General features: G+C 42.2%; 1 protein-coding gene across 2 annotated transcripts in view; it reads left to right on the forward strand.

The window, feature by feature from the left end:
* The window catches only part of LOC139535371 (transcription factor Sp7-like), a 61,932-nt gene extending 49,153 nt beyond the window's left edge, over positions 1–12,779 (forward strand). The window contains exons 1-2 of one of the 2 annotated variants that reach the window (XM_071334713.1): positions 530–638; positions 10,185–12,779. In XM_071334713.1, the coding sequence (XP_071190814.1) occupies positions 618–638; positions 10,185–11,510 (1,347 nt within the window). In that variant the 5' untranslated portion in view covers positions 530–617 and the 3' untranslated portion in view covers positions 11,511–12,779. Of the gene's footprint in view, positions 1–529; positions 639–10,184 lie in introns of those variants that run through there. The other variant, XM_071334714.1, reaches the window with a different exon arrangement.
* The last annotated feature ends 4,346 nt before the right edge of the window (positions 12,780–17,125 follow it).

Here is a 17,125-nt window from a genome sequence, read left to right on the forward strand (position 1 = left end):
AGTAGTAGGAGTTTTACTATTATGGTATTATTGTGTTATATTTGAAGATTCGGCCTATATGGAGACCATAACGCATGCTTTTGCCACTAAACATATTTTCTATCAATGCATCATTAGTGCCAAAGATGTTCAACATTATTAGGCTTAATATTAGCAGGTAGGCTATAAATAGGCTACCTATATAATGTTGACGCTGACAGAACGCATGCGTTACTATATTGTGAACCTGAATGAGCATGGTGGTGGCTTTGATGCAAGCAGGGTGTAAATGACCTGACAATTGAAGTCTTTATCTATTATTTCATAATAGCCCCCCTAATAGCCAACCACCCATATCCCCAAGATTAATCTGGATTTGTCAATCTGAATTTTGGGAGGTGGGATGTCTTCTCTTCTCCTCCAATGCCCTCCGTCCTTTTTCCTTCCCTCTCTCCTTTATTGCCTCTCAGCGAATCTTCAAAGCGCGCGGACCCTATAATTAAGGGGCGGGCTCTCTCTTTCCAAAGAGGTCTGTGCGCTCGTGCCGGAGTTCTCCCAAACTGTCCTGGGACCACGAGCAGAGAAGAGAACAGTCTATCCAACTTCCCTCTCGACTCTTTGGACTTTGTTTCTCAGGGATGGCTGCATCTATCCTGGAGGTATGGAATATACTTGAATGTGTTTTTGAATGAACTTTTAAGTTGTTTTACAGTTAGGCGCCAATTGCTGCTGTATTTTTCATGAACTGAGTGTCGAGGTCAACTTAATGCGCACTGGTAGGCTACTATATCTGTCTGTTCGGTGCGCTCCTTGAACGATCAGTCATGTCGTTAGCGTATGTTCTTGAGGTAATGGAGAAAATGAGAAAGAACTTTGCACTGTTGACATTCGACAAATAGGCTTTTATAAGACAATATTAGATTGTGAAACCTATAGGCAATGGCCTAAATATAACGGTTGACTCTCCATCTGTCAGAATTGGTGTGCGTAACTGCATTCTCTGACTAAAATTCGGTCAAAAGCAGGGACTTTTTTTTGAAGGGACTTTCTTTTGATGGTCCACAACAGCATTAAAGTGTAGGTAGTATAATTACCATTTGGAATGCGTGTTATAAATGTCAGTCATAGGCCAATGCTGTAATATTTAGGTTTAGCCTATCCAAACTGATAATGTTACCGTTAGGCACGTTGGATGATATCGCAGACATAGGAAAACACGGCCAACATAAAGCTCTATATGACCGAAGATTCTTACTGAAAAGTTTGGTTAGGCCTACTGCTTGGACGACAGCTTGGAGCCCACATGCTTGGCAAATCAGTCAACAACAAAATCAACAAGAAACGCTACATTCAGTTACACGCTACGTAATCTCTCTCCAACCCTTCCAAAAAGATTCCGCTGCAATTAAAGTATTAGCCTACATCTCTGCCGGTCATCAAAACTAAAGCAGGGGACATAAAAAGTTAAGACTCAACGGGGAGGGGATTGAAAATAGATTGACAGCAATTAACCTGGAAACGGGAGCTAAGGCAACAGGATACGCCAAGTCGACAGTAGGCGTTTATTAGGGAGACGGGTAAATCCACCCTCACCAGCCCTGGGGACTTTGTTGCTTCTGTAAGGAGGAGACTAGAGACCTAAATGGTCTTAAGTGTAATAACTTGAATCTGCCCAATAATCGAGTAGGCTATATGGTACTAGGGGGTAACTAGCCTCCACTAAGAAGAATGTCATTAATTGTTGTTTTTGAAAAGGGGCGTTTTTAAAGTATGGTGGTTATTGCAGAAGATTATGGCATAGGGTTAATCCATTTAATACATTTTATTTAGAAATTCTTCTTCAGGATCAGTGGGTCCCCCACGGGACGGTTGGGCTAACGTAGGCTAATGCGATTAGCATGCGGTTGTAAGTAACAAGAACATTTCCCAGGACATAGACATATCTGATATTGGCAGAAATAATACATTCTTGTTAATCTAACTGCACTGTCCAATTTACAGTAGCTATTACAGTGAAATAATACCATACTATTGTTTGAGGAGAGTGCACAGTTATAAACATGAAAAGTTATTAATTAACCAATTAGGCACATCTGGGCAGTCTTGATACAAAATGTTGAACAGAAATGCAACGGTTCATTGGATCAGTCTAAAACGTTGCACATACACTGCTGCCATCTAGTGGCCAAAATCAAAATTGTGCCATGGCTGGAATAATACATTATGGCCTTTCTCTTGCATTTCAAAGATGATGGTACAAAAAAAAATACAAAAAACAGTTGTTTTTTCTTTGTATTTTCTTTTCACCAGATCTATTGTGTTATATTCTCCTACATTCAAATTTCCACAAACTTCAACGTGTTCCCTTTCAAATGGTATCAAGAATATGCATATCCTTGCTTTAATGCCTGAGCTACAGGCAGTTCAATTTGGGTATGTCATTTTAGGCGAAAAATGAAAAAAAGTGGTAGATCCTTAAAAGGTTTTAACTCACCTGCACATTAATTTTCTTTGTTTTTTCTTTGTTGTTCTTTTCCCATGTAATCCATTATGTACAATTGCACTAAATATTATTGAAATAATGCAAGATTTTAAATCCTAGCAGTCTTTAAAATGACATTCAGGAGCAAAAGGTTTTCAATACTTGTTTTGAATTCCTAAAAAAAAAATATATATAATATTAGAATAGAATATAACTAATAACATTGGAATATAACATTTAATAACAATAAATCATATCTCAACTAATTCAGTGTAACATTGATGTCGCATCTCTCATGCTCTGCTATTGCACAATGCTAATTTGTACGTAGGTCACAAATTAAGCTATGCCCAGTAAAATTGGAGCACTACTCATGAAACCATCTCCTGCACTGCTCACACCTAATCCAGTCCCCGACCTGTGACTGAAAACAGCTCCTCACAGAAAATACACTCTGCATCCCCTTCTTTAGTGGCTGATGTGGCTTGTTGTGTTGCAACAACCTTCTTTGAGACAACCCTTTTTTAAAGAACCTGATCCGTTTTCTTACTCTCTCTCTTTTCTTCTTGTTGATGTTTCTGTCGAGCGTTTTCCTCCATCAACCTTTTGTAAGGCGAGGCTGTCAGCACAGCCACAGACTCTGCCTTCCTCTTCTTCGGCTTCTCCTCCTGGAGCTTCGGCCTCCTCAGGGACAACTCCAATAGAACTGCTGCAGCTATTGGTTTAAGCAAAAAAACAAAAAACAAACAAGAACACATGAGGATTGGTACATTAAACACTTCTAATCACTATATAGAAATATATATATTCCCTAGAATGAGTGCTGACTTTATTTTTTGTTAACAACATTTGGAACAAGGGTAGGCTGCAGGGTGGAGGTTGTGGCAGAGGTAGATGTGGTGGAGGTAGAGATTTTGGTGTTAGAGCTGGTGGAGGCACTGTAGAGCTAGTGATGGTGGCGGTAGAGGTGGCAGCGGTGGCGGTAGAGCACTGTGGTTGAATGGAGACTATGCATTGAAAATAAACAACAAAAACAATACATCGGTGTTAGTACAATAAACACGTTCTACCACGTACATGCTGCTTCTGCTATTCTTCATTCATTTAGATTACTTTTTCTTACCGGCAATGGGCTCAGGCTGCTCTATAACCTCAGTGGCCAAGAAGTCCGCCTCTGTGAAGATGTCCTTTTCAAAGGCCACAGCCCACTGGCCCGGAAGCCTCTACTCCTCTCTCCACACTGGCCACCTTGGTATAGGCCTTTGCGAAGAGGCCAGCCATTTGGTTTATAACTATCTTTTTCCCAGGAAGCGTCATCATCCACTGATCTCCTGCCCTGTTGTAAAAGTCCTTCAGACCCTTGAAGACGGTACGGTCATCTTCTGGCTGCAGTGGGGGTGGCAGAGTGATGAGAATAACTCCCTGGCCTCTTGCTGTCAAGAAAGCCTCCATGGTCTTATGGGAGTGGTGCCCATCGATGATAAGGATGTGGGGTTCCTCAGGGGTGCGACCAACACTGTGGGCAAAGTCGTCAAAGATAGTACTGTCGACACAGCCTGAGCCACTTACCCTTCCAACGGACCCTGGAGGTGCTCTAACCAGCAGCTGTTCATTCATCTTCTTCCGGTGGAAGAGGGGCGGTACGTACTGCTCCGCTACACTGATAGCACAAATTACTGTGAAGCCCCTCTCTGTGCTGGTCATCCGTGCAACCTATTTTGCTCCCTTGTTGCCACCACAGGCAATGGTTTCTGGACATTTTGTATTCCAGTCTCATCTATTGTCCAAATCTTTTTTGGCCTGATGTCCCTGATGCTGTTTAAAACCTCCCTGTAGGCCATACAAAACTGGTCAACCTTATGTTTATTTAAGCCCACGGCCCTCGCAAGACTGGTTGCTTAAAGTATTCACACCCCTTGACGTTTTCAACATTTTGTTGTGTTACAGCCTGAATTTAAAATTGATTCAACTGAGATGTTTTTGGTCACTGGCCTACACATAGTACCCCATAATGTCAAAGTAATTAAACATGAAAGCTGAAATGTCTGAAGTCAATAAGTATTCAACACCTTTGTTATGCCAATCCTTCATAAGTTCAGGAGTAAAAATGTGCTAACAAGTCACATAATAAGTTGCAGTGATTCTGTGCAATAATAGTGATTTTAATATGATTTTTGAATTACTACCTCATCTCTGTAGCCCACACATACAATCATCTGTAAGGTCCCTCAGTCAAACAGTGGATTTCAAACACAGATTCAACCACAAAGACCAATGTTTCGCAAAGGGCACCTATTGATAGGTGGATAAAAAAGAGCAGACATTGATTATCCCTTTGAGCATGGTGAAATTATGAATTACACTTTGGATGCTGTATCAATACACTCAGTCACTACAATCATACAGACGTCCTTCCTAACTCAGTTGCCGGAGAGGAAGGAAACCGCTCAGGGATTTCACCATGAGGCCAATGTTGACTTTAAAAAAGTTACAGAGTTTAATGGCTGTTATAGGAGAAAACTGAGGATGGATCAACAACATTGTTGTTACTCCACAATCAGTGACAATTTTAGCATGTACAGTTGAAGTTGGAAGTTTACATACACTTAGGTTGGAGTCATTAAAACTCGTTTTTCAGCCACTCCACAAATTTCTTGTTAACATACTATAGTTTTGGCAAGTCGGTTAGGACATCGACTTTGTGCATGACACATGTAATTTTTCCAACAATTGTTTACAGATAGATTATTTCACTTATAATTCACTGTATCACAATTCCAGTGGGTCAGAAGTTTACATATACTAAGTTGACTGTGCCTTTAAACAGCTTGGAAAATTCCAGAAAATGATGTCATGGCTTTAGAAGTTTCTGATAGGCTAATTGACACAATTTGAGTCAAGTGGAGGTGTACCTGTGGATGTATTTCAAGGCCTACCTTCAAACTCAGTGCCTCTTTGCTTGACATCATGGGAAAGTCAAAAGAAATCAGCCAAGACCTCAGAATATTGTAGACCTCCACAAGTCTGGTTCATCCTTGGGAGCAAATTCCAAATGCCTGAAGGTACCACGTTCATCTGTACAAACAATAGTATGCAAGTATAAACACCATGCAGCCACCATACCTCTCAGGAAGGAGACGCGTTCTGTCTCGTAGAGATGAATGTACTTTGGTGCGAAAAGTGCAAATCAATACCAGAACAACAGCAAAGGACCTTGTGAAGATGCTGAAGGAAACAGGTACAAAAGTATCTATATCCACAGTAAACGACGTCCTATATTGACATAACCTGAAAGGCCGCTCGGCAAGGAAGAATCCACTGCTCCAAAACCACCATAAAAAAAGCCAGACTATGGTTTGCAACTGCACATGGGGACGAAGATCATACTTTTTGGAGAAATGTCCTCTGGTCTGATGAAACAAAAATATAACTGTTTGGCCATAATGACCATCGTTATGTTTGGAGGAAAAAGGGGGAGGCTTGCAAGCCGAAGAACACCATCCCAACCGTGAAGCACGTTGGTGGCAGCATCATGTTGTGGGGTTGCTTTGCTGCAGGAGGGACTGGTGCACTTCACAAAATAGATGGCATCATGAGGGAGGAAAATTATGTGGATATATTGAAGCAACATCTCAAGACATCAGTCAGGAAGTTAAAGCTTGGTGGCAAATGGGTCTTCCAAATGGACAATGACCCCAAACATACTTCCAAAGTTGTGGCAAAATGGCTTAATAAGGACAACAAAGTCAAGGAATTGAAGAGGCCATCACTTAGCCCTGAACTAATTCCTAAATAAAATTTGTAGGCAGAACTGAAAAGCGTGTGCGAGCAAGGAGGCCTATAAAACCTGACTCATTTACAACAGCTCTGTCAGGAGGAATGGGCCACAATTCGCCCAACTTATTGTGGGAAGCTTGTGGAAGGCTACCCGAAATGTTTGAACCAAGTTAAACAATTTAAGGGCAACGGTACCAAATACTAATTGAGTGTATGTAAACTTCTGACCCACTGGGAATGTGATGAAAGAAATAAAAGCTGGAATAAATCATTCTCTCTACTATTATTCTGACATTTCCCATTCTTAAAATGTTTTGTTGATCCTAACTGACCTAAGACAGGGCATTTGTACTCGGATTAAATGTCAGGAATTGTGGAAAAACTGAGTTTAAATGTATTTGGTTAAGGTGTATATAAACTTCAGACTTCAACTGTATATTTTGGTTGGGCAAACAAAAAGTAATAATTATGCATGCCAGCAAAGCCACAACACAACACTAAACAATACATTAATTGCACTATAACAGTGACAAACGGTGCCCACAAACTGTTAGGGCCTACATAAAGCTCTCCCAACACCTTACCACTACTACACCTGGCTATCAGCGGAGTCTTGTCTGGCAGCGAAACAATTCATTCAGCCTCATTTACTGCCTTTAAAAAAATATATATATGATATGGCTAACTTGCTTCAACAGATGTGGTTTCTACTGACAATTGACACGTACAAACTATGGCATAAGGGGATGACGAGCGGATGAGAGGCAGTCCGTATTTTCGATTAAGACATTAACGAGCGAGCTAGGACGGACATAGTCAATTTTCGAAGATGACATTTCTCTAAAACAGGCTATAGGCTACATGTGCACCACCAACAGCTAACAGCTTACTACGTGGGCAAATTTTGTCATCGAACTTTGTCATTAAAGTCTGGCATTCTCTGGATTTATGGTGCTTTCAAGACACCTGGGAACTCGGAAAAGAACAAGGTTGAATCATGATGACGTCAGTAGTGATCTTCAGGTCGGAGCTCTAGAAAGAGGCCAGAGTTCCTGACTTGCAATTCCCATTGTTGGATGACCGTTCAAAACGTATTTTCCTAGTCGGAGCTAGTTTTTTTCTGAGTTCCCAGTTGTCTTGAACGCACTATAGTCAGATTTCCCAGTTCTAAGTTTCCAGTTGTTTTGAGCGCGGAAGAGGTAATGCTGGATTGACAGCATGGCCAATGTTGAATGTTTAGCCATTTAAGAGACTCTTAAACCCAGAGTTGGGACCACATACCCACTCCACCGAATAGCAGGCTATTGATTGCTTTGCAGTGCTTGCAGTTAGCCACTGATTCCTTTCAAACCACTCATTGTTGAATTTGTGATTTCCAACTTGTTGTGTAATGTTTATGTCCAATGGCCAATGAGCACCGATATATTTTATCTATAACTTCTCTTCATTCTTTATCTGAAATGTAAAAAATGTAACTCAGTCCTCAGGACCATTCACTGTCTTCTTGGTAAGCAACTCCAGTGTAGATGTGCCCTTGTGCATTAGGTTATTGTCCTGCTGAAAGGTGAATTCCTCTCCCAGTGCCTGGTGGAAAGCAGACTAAACCAGGTTTTCCTCTAGGATTTTGTCTGTGCTTAACTCTATTCCATAAATGTTGTATCCTTAAAAACTCTGCAGTCCTTAAACGATTACAAGCATACCTATAACATGATGCAGCCACCACTATGCTTGAAAATAAGGAGAGTGGTATTCAGTAATGGGTTGTATTGGATTTGCCCTAGACATAACACTTTGTATTTAGGACAAAAAGTTAATGTTCTGCATTACTACTTTACTGTTTTGTTGTAAACGGGATTAACATTGTAGAATATGTTTTATTCTGTACAGGCATCCTTCTTTTTACTGTAAATTAGGTTAGTTTTGTGGACAGTGCGACCCGTCATTCAGGCTGCCCCACCTGTTTTGAGCCCCACCTGTTTAGCAATATATATATATATATACAGTATGTATGTATGTGTGTATATATATGTGTATATATATATGTATATATATATGTATATATATATATATATACACACAGTATATATATATACAGTATATATATATATATATACAGTATGTATGTATGTGTGTATATATATGTGTATATATATATACTGTATATATATATATATATAGTAAATTGTTTGCAAACTGATGTGTGAAACATATTAATGCCAAAATAACATGCAAAACAGGCCCCACATTTTTGGCGGGCATTAATACGTGTCACATATCAGTTTGCAAAAAACAATGTAAATACAATCATCATTGAGTTAATAAAGCCTCATACAAACTTAGTCTCTTTTTTGCTTTCTTGAGTAAGGCAACTCCAAATTTCAGCCTAGCTTAGTGCTTTCTGTGGTGGTGGGGTAGCCAGCGGTGTAGGGGTTGGTAACGTTCTCTTGGTAACGTTCTCTAGTTATTATAGAACATTAGTCTAGCGCTGTGATTGGCTCGGTGTTCTGCCACTCATGTCGACACTACATCACTGCAAAATCGAAGGGTGGAGCGCGAAAATTCAAGCCCCTTGGGTGCTGCCATAGAGTTACATTAGAAGTGCCCATCCAGGAATGCTTAAGGTCATTGGCCACAGATAAAATTACATCAAATCACGTTATATCTACAGTAGCTTTGATGAGAACTGATCATGTCAACATCATACTTTCAACATCTTAGCTAGCAAGCTAGCAGTCATCATCATGAATCAAGTTGACAATCTACTGGCAAATTGAACATTTAATGCAAGACATGAAAATGGCTGTCCAGCAATTACAAACAACCAATTTGACAGAGCTTGAAGATTTTTGAAAAGAATGACGGGAAAATGTTACACAATCGATGATGTGGAAAGCTCTTTGATCTCACAGCCATAATTCCCGCCAAAGGTGCTTCTACAAAGTATTTCCTCAGGAGTGTGAATACATATGTTAATTAGATATTTCTGTATTTAATTTTCAATAAATTTGCAAACATTTCTAAAAATATGTTTTCACTTTGTCATTATGGGTTATTGTGTGTCGATGGGTGAGAAAAAATACATGTAATCCATTTGAATTCAGGCTGTAACACAACAAAATGTGGAATAAATCAAGGTGTATGAATACTTTGTGAAGGCACTGCATCAGCCTAAAAGTCCTAAGACTTGATGTACACTATACATGCTAGAGGTTTCTTGAGCAACCTGGTCTCAGATCAAAACATATTATATTTTACTAAAATGTGTGCCACTCCATTTAGTATGATATGTCACTATACGTTAGATTACATTACATTGGCCTACTACCAATGTAATAGAGGTCGTATCATAAAATACGAATTGTAGGACGTATAGTATCCTACATCTTGACCGCTCGACTGCTTTAGTGTGATATTCTACGTTCGACCGCTTTAGTATGATATGCTACGTTAGGTTAGAGCAGAGTTTCCCAAACTCGGCCCTCTGGACCCCAAGAGTTGCACATTTAGATTTTTTGTCCTAACACTACACAGCTGATTCAAATTATCAAAGCTTGATGATTAGTTGATTATTTGAATCAGCTGTGTAGTTCTAGGGCAAAAACCAAAACGTGCACCCCTTGGGGTTCCGAGGACCGAGTTTGGGAAACCTTGGGTTAGCTAGCATGCTAAGTTGTTGCAAAGTAGCAAAAAATCGATATTTAAATTCACATTCTTATCACATTTAATTCCTATTTTCCACTTTCTTTCATTCTTCAGTCACTTTGCCAAAACAAGCAGCCTATATCAAGACAGTCATTTCATTTCAATTCAGCTGAAAAACGAATGAGAGGGGAAAGCAGAAAAAACAGCCTGCCATACTGTTTTGATTAGTGTTGACACTGACAGAAGCAGAAGTAGTAGCAGCCATTTCCTGTGTCTATTCCCTCCTGTCTCCTCATCTCTCTAGGAGGAAGCTCGTTATGGCTCCAGTTCTTTTGCTATGCTAACCGCCACCTGCAACAAGTTTGGAAGCCCTGTGAGGGACTCAGCCACACCTGGAAAGGCCGGCCCCGGCAGCACCGCTCCAGGCAAGAAGCAGTACAGCATGACCTTAGACCTCCAGAAGAACGGCAGAGGAGGGGAGAGCATTGAGAACTCCTACACTGGGTTGTTCAGCTCCGGAGGGGGGCTACTCACGCCCACCGAGAGTCCACCACCGTCTTCTGGGGGGTACACATCTGAGTACAACCCCTTCTCCCACTCCCTTCAGACCTCCATGTCCCAGGAGCAGTCCTTGCTGGTGTCCAAGGCCCACGGCACAGCCGACTGTCTGACCAGCGTCTACACCTCCCTGGACATGACCCACCCCTACGGCTCCTGGTACAAGGCTGGCATCCACCCCGGCATCACCGCCGCCCCCTCCAATGCCACATCCTCCTGGTGGGAAGTCCACCCCAACACCAACTGGTTAAGTGCTGCCCAGCCCCAGACCGACAGCCTCCAGGGCTCCCTCCAGCCCATCCCTCCCCAAGCCTCCCTCAGCCCCCAGCTGCCCAGCTACGCCTCTGACTTCACCTCCATCAACGCAGCTCAGTACCCCTCAGTGAGCCTGGGCTCCTCATCACACCTCCTCCAGTCCTCCCAGCACATGCTGCCTCAGGACATGTACAAGCCCAAGCACGTGTCCGGCGGGGGGCTGATGGAGAGTCAGATGGGCCTGAAGCCTGCAGCTGGATCACGCGGGTATGGAGGAACCACCACTGGCAGGTCCTCCTGTGACTGTCCCAACTGCCAGGAGTTGGAGCGGATGGGGGCCTCAGCTGCATCCCTGAGGAAGAAGCCTGTCCATAGCTGCCACATCCCAGGTTGTGGGAAAGTCTATGGGAAGGCCTCGCATCTCAAGGCCCACCTCCGCTGGCACACTGGGGAGAGACCCTTCGTCTGCAACTGGCTGTTCTGTGGGAAGCGCTTCACACGCTCCGACGAACTGGAGAGGCACGTCCGTACACATACGCGGGAGAAGAAGTTCACCTGCCTGCTGTGTAACAAGAGATTCACCCGCAGTGACCACCTCAGCAAGCACCAGAAGACGCACGCAGAGTCTGCCCTGCAGCCGGGAAAGACCGGGGAGGGAGAGGCCCAGGACCCCAGGAATGAGGAGATGGCAGACCCCAATAAACCCAACACGGCCGTGCAGAATAATGGAGGAGTCCCTAGTGACCCTACTAACAAAGGAGAGAAAACTGGTTCAGGCAATGGGGTGGAAACAAGCAGTGGACTGCTGGAGATCTAACTTCATTATATGTGTTGTCTTGTAGAGTTAGTTGTGGCACTGTTGTTGTGCTGCAAAGTTAACTATGTATCTAAAAACAAACATCATTCTTTTGTATTAGTACATGCTTCCCACACTCTGACATTGTTTGTCAAAGGATGCATTTGACATAGATCAAGATAACCGGGCAGGCAGGTTGAAAATACACATTCTGTGGACCACACACACATGTACACACAACCACCATACACAACATTTCTTCATTTTCTGCAAGAGCAGAGGTAAAATTACGAGGAAGCCAAAGAAGAAAATAAGTGTAGATAGTATGAGGGAGTTTATGGGGTACTGCTTACTCCATAACGTTTCATTTTGTACTTTATTACTTCAGTAAGAAACAGACAAATAGTGGTTTAATCTGATGCTGCATACATTTTGTTTTTGGGTTTGTAAATGTGTGTATGTATGCTTCCTCTGTATTATTTAATTTTCTATTTACACAAATAATCTAATTTATGTCTTATATTCTAAGAATTAAAGATGATCTTGCATTGTGCAGACAGCGTATAATTGCCTAATAAATGGCAAGTTAAAGCTGGCCATTGATAATTTAGTAATTAAGATTTTTGTTGTTTCTTTTATTTATTGATTTATAACTAAGATGCTGTTGTTGGTGCTGTAGTGTTTGACGGTTTAGTTGTTTCTGAAAACGACTATTTCTACATGACCTTTCTATTGTGAAGTCTGCACACCTGCCACGTTGATAGTTGATGAAAGCCTTTAGTGTATTGTGCTCGGCTGATTCTAGAGCAGTGTTATTTTTCTACCCTTTTCTGTTTTGTTAACTGTAATGAAAATGACACTTGCAACAACAATATTAAAACACTTAAGTTAGATAGTGATCAGATGGTATATATTCATATCCTACATTTATCACACTAATGCATGATGGATATTTTGTATATTCAACTATGGATATTTTGTGCATGAACGTCAAGAAGACTTTAGCAGTTTGAATGTTTGCAGAATGTGATATGAGCTAAATAATTATATTACGTACATAATAATTCAGCATGATCTTGGTAGAGGAGTATGTATGAGTGTCATGGTTTGGAAGGCATGACATGGAAAGGTTCTTTAGTAAAAAACGATGCAATTTACTTCCATTGGTGTTATTTACATGTTTCCAACCCCCTAAGTCTCCTCTCAACGCTTAGTTCCATGACGGTTTATATTGCAGCGGTATCAAGTATTAATAAAAGTCTTAAGGTCAAATGCTGCATAGAAATCACACGTTAAACTCTCCTGTCCATTCCTTCATCTTTCCATCCCTCTGACCTCTAAATCCCTCTTTCTATTGCCATAATCTTACTGCATGTATTCCCCTCCACCTTGATCTCCTTGCCTCCACCTCTTAACCAAAATACCTTCATTATCTTCTTGCAGGCGCCACAAACAAAGCGGTCGACTGAGATTTACTCTCTGGTCGACACAATAACCCCTTTGACAGCGCCACTGTAGTTGCACCACTATAGTTACCACGGAGACAATCAGGTCTCTCTTCAGCCTCACAGAGTCAATTAGACCTAGCAACGGTCCAGTTAAGTGAGGGAAGGAGGGAGGGAATGGGAGGAAGAAGGGAGGCGGAGGAGGAAAGTAATTGCACGGTTTATGGAGGGAGGTGTCTAAACAAAAGGCTAAAATTAAAGTTAGAGAGAGATAAAGGACGAAAAACATGAGGATGTGGACTGGAGGGAATAGTTTCTGCATAGGAGAGGACCTACCTGAAGGTATGGATTACTGAGGTTAAGTTAGAATTAAGTGATTGTCAAGAGAGGTTATGTACAACAGGTGTTGAGGGAGAAGACTGAGGAACATGGACATTTGTGTTGTCAATGACAAGGTACTAAATACATTTTCTTTTGAGAGGAAAGGAAGGGTAATGTGGTTGGTGGATGGAAGGCAGCACAACGCAGTTTATGGGATTACAAAAATTGCTTATTTGAGTCCAAACAATTTTTCTTATCATTTAGAATGATATATTTGAGATTCAATTCACATTTTATTAGTGAGAAAATATGTGTTTGCACAGTGACACAATTTCAACATTACATTTCAGAACATGTCACATTAAAGGACAGCTTTCCTCAAGCACTTCAAAGCTGTCCTTACCCCCACCCCCAACTCCCAACCCCCATACAGATCCCCCTGTCCTGCTCTTCCATTTACACTTCCCTTCCCATGCCTCATGGTTCCAATTTAACTCTTCTAATGAGCTGTAGTTGAGGTCCATTTCTATAAAACATCCCCAGGCCCAGTCTGTCATCAGGGAGTGACATGTTTATAGTGGTCTGAAGTGGGTGCACTGCTCCTGCTGCACTGCTCTATGCTGTCCAGTCCACAACATATAAAAGGCCTGTAGTGGGGGAATGGGTAGGGAGGGTAGGGTGTGTCAGGCAAGGCAGAGTGGAGACAGGGGGTAGAGGAGGGTCAGTGGCTTTTAAGTAGTCTTGTACAACTGGTATTTTTCTCCCTGTTTAATATAGCTACCCCAGCCGGTTAGCACAGCAGCAGTGGTGGTAGCTGGTAACCTTAACTTTATTTTTAGGAAGCTTAAAATACGGTCATAAAAAAGATAAATATATAGCAAGTGAAAAACTGACAATCTGGTCAAATTGTACCATATGTCTCTCTCTCCTACTACCCCCTACCCCAGACTCACAACCGTATAACATGGATTCTCTATTTCCTGATTCAACTAGGATACAGGGTGTCCAAAATATCCAAATGACGCCTAACCAACCTGTTAAAACCATCAACACTGTCTATTCCCCCACCCAACTCATTGCGTGGCCTCATTTCAAACATTCAATCAAACCATGTTTAGTTGAGGAGTTAAGAAGATAGAACATGGAAGAATAACATGGACTGAGATACAGTTCAATAACCTCACCAAGCTTTATGAACCATCATCACCACTCAGATTTGTCCCTGTGGCAATGTTTTCCTTTTAAAAAGACATATAGATTGTTAGAATGTCTCAGCGTATGTTAATGACACAGTCTTTCCTGCCTTTATCTTAGCATGGCTGAATAGCTGCTGAAACAATGGAGTTTACAGACAAAGCTGATGGGAACTTGTGGAGCAGAGCTTCCCCAAGCCTCCCCAGCCCCTGGGTGTAAGAGGGCCGGGGGTTTTAAACACAGGACAAAGGCACAGGTGTCTGCAGGTGTGACTAGGGTCTATCAACAGGGCTGGAGGCTGGGGAGAGAGGGAGAAAGGGAGGAGTGATGGCTGGAGGGGGAGAGAGGGAGGAGAATGTTGACGGTAGGCTAGGCAACCAGGCTATAGTTAAAAACAAGATAAGACCTGAGAGAGAGGGGAAAGAGGGGAACGGAAAAGGGGGAACTGACCTCTCCAAACCACAACAAGACTGATCGGTCAGTGAGGTCAGGAAGATAGAGGGAATAAAACAGAGAGAAAACATTTAGTTTGGAAGGAATAGACCCAGTTCAGTTTTATTACCTTAAAAAAACAATTGTTCTGCTTAAAAGTAATTCCATACCAACACTCCAAACTCAATTATTCCCATAGAAACTCCCATATTGCTCAATAATACTTTCTACATAACCTACTAGCCTAACCATTCATAGCCTAACCATGAATAGAAAACTGTTCTGAGAGCTCTGTCCTTAGGCTGAGTTAAACTGGGTGAACTAAAGAGATTCACCAAAGGCACCATAAATGAGCCCATTTTGTTTTTAGGAACCTTGGGCAGGTTGTGGGTGACTCCGTGTATCAGGACAAGATCCAGATGCAGACAGTTCGAATCACAGATATTTATTAGAAAACATGGGGCAGGTAAATGACAGATCAAGAGCAGGGAGAGGTCAGTAATCCAGGGAAGAGTCAGTAAGGTACAGAACGGCAGGCAGGCTCAGGATCAGGGCAGGCAGAATGGTCAAAACTGGGACGACTAGGAAAAACAAAAACTAGAGCACAGGAACACGCTGGTAGGACTTGACAGGACAAGACGAACTGGCAACAGGAGAGAAAGTGCTGTGAGACAGGGGTTTAATTCTAGATACATGGAAAGCGGGATGTACAGTGGGGAGAACAAGTATTTGATACACTGCCGATTTTGCAGGTTTTCCTACTTACAAAGCATGTAGAGGTCTGTAATTTTTATCATAGGTACACTTCAACTGTGAGAGACGGAATCTAAAACAAAAATCCCGAAAATCACATTGTATGATTTTTAAGTAATTAATTAGCATTTTATTGCATGACATAAGTATTTGATACATCAGAAAAGCAGAACTTAATATTTGGTACAGAATCCTTTGTTTGCAATTACAGAGATCATACGTTTCCTGTAGTTCTTGACCAGGTTTGCACACACTGCAGCAGGGATTTTGGCCCACTCCTCCATACAGACCTTCTCCAGATCCTTCAGGTTTCGGGGCTGTCGCTGGGCAATACGGACTTTCAGCTCCCTCCAAAGATTTTTTATTGGGTTCAGGTCTGGAGACTGGCTAGGCCACTCCAGGACCTTGAGATACTTCTTACGGAGCCACTCCTTAGTTGCCCTGGCTGTGTGTTTCGGGTCGTTGTCATGCTGGAAGACCCAGCCACGACCCATCATCAATGCTCTTACTGAGGGAAGGAGGTTGTTGGCTAAGATCTCGCAATACATGGCCCCATCCATCCTCCCCTCAATACGGTGCAGTCGTCCTGTCCCCTTTGCAGAAAAGCATCCCCAAAGAATGATGTTTCCACCTCCATGCTTCACGGTTGGGATGGTGTTCTTGGGGTTGTACTCATCCTTCTTCTTCCTCCAAACACGGCGAGTGGAGTTTAGACCAAAAAGCTCTATTTTTGAATCATCAGACCACATGACCTTCTCCCATTCCTCCTCTGGATCATCCAGATGGTCATTGACAAACTTCAGACGGGCCTGGACATGCGCCTGCTTGAGCAGGGGGACCTTGTGTGCGCTGCAGGATTTTAATCCATGACGGCGTAGTGTGTTACTAATGGTTTTCTTTGAGACTGTGGTCCCAGCTCTCTTCAGGTCATTGACCAGGTCCTGCCGTGTAGTTCTGGGCTGATCCCTCACCTTCCTCATGATCATTGATGCCCCACGAGGTGAGATCTTGCATGGAGCCCCAGACCGAGGGTGATTGACCATCATCTTGAACTTCTTCTATTTTCTTCTATTTTCTAATAATTGCGCCAACAGTTGTTGCCTTCTCACCAAGCTGCTTGCCTATTGTCCTGTAGCCCATCCCAGCCTTGTGCAGGTCTACAATTTTATCCCTGATGTCCTTACACAGCTCTCTGGTCTTGGCCATTGTGGAGAGGTTGGAGTCTGTTTGATTGAGTGTGTGGACAGGTGTCTTTTATACAGGTAACGAGTTCAAACAGGTGCAGTTAATACAGGTAATGAGTGGAGAACAGGAGGGCTTCTTAAAGAAAAACTAACAGGTCTGTGAGAGCCGGAATTCTTACTGGTTGGTAGGTGATCAAATACTTATGTCATGCAATAAAATGCAAATTAATTACTTAAAAATCATACAATGTGATTTTCTGGATTTTTGTTTTAGATTCCGTCTCTTACAGTTGAAGTGTACCTATGA

This window comes from Salvelinus alpinus, chromosome 12 (genome assembly GCF_045679555.1).
Source record: "Salvelinus alpinus chromosome 12, SLU_Salpinus.1, whole genome shotgun sequence".
NCBI classification, from domain to species: domain Eukaryota; kingdom Metazoa; phylum Chordata; class Actinopteri; order Salmoniformes; family Salmonidae; genus Salvelinus; species Salvelinus alpinus.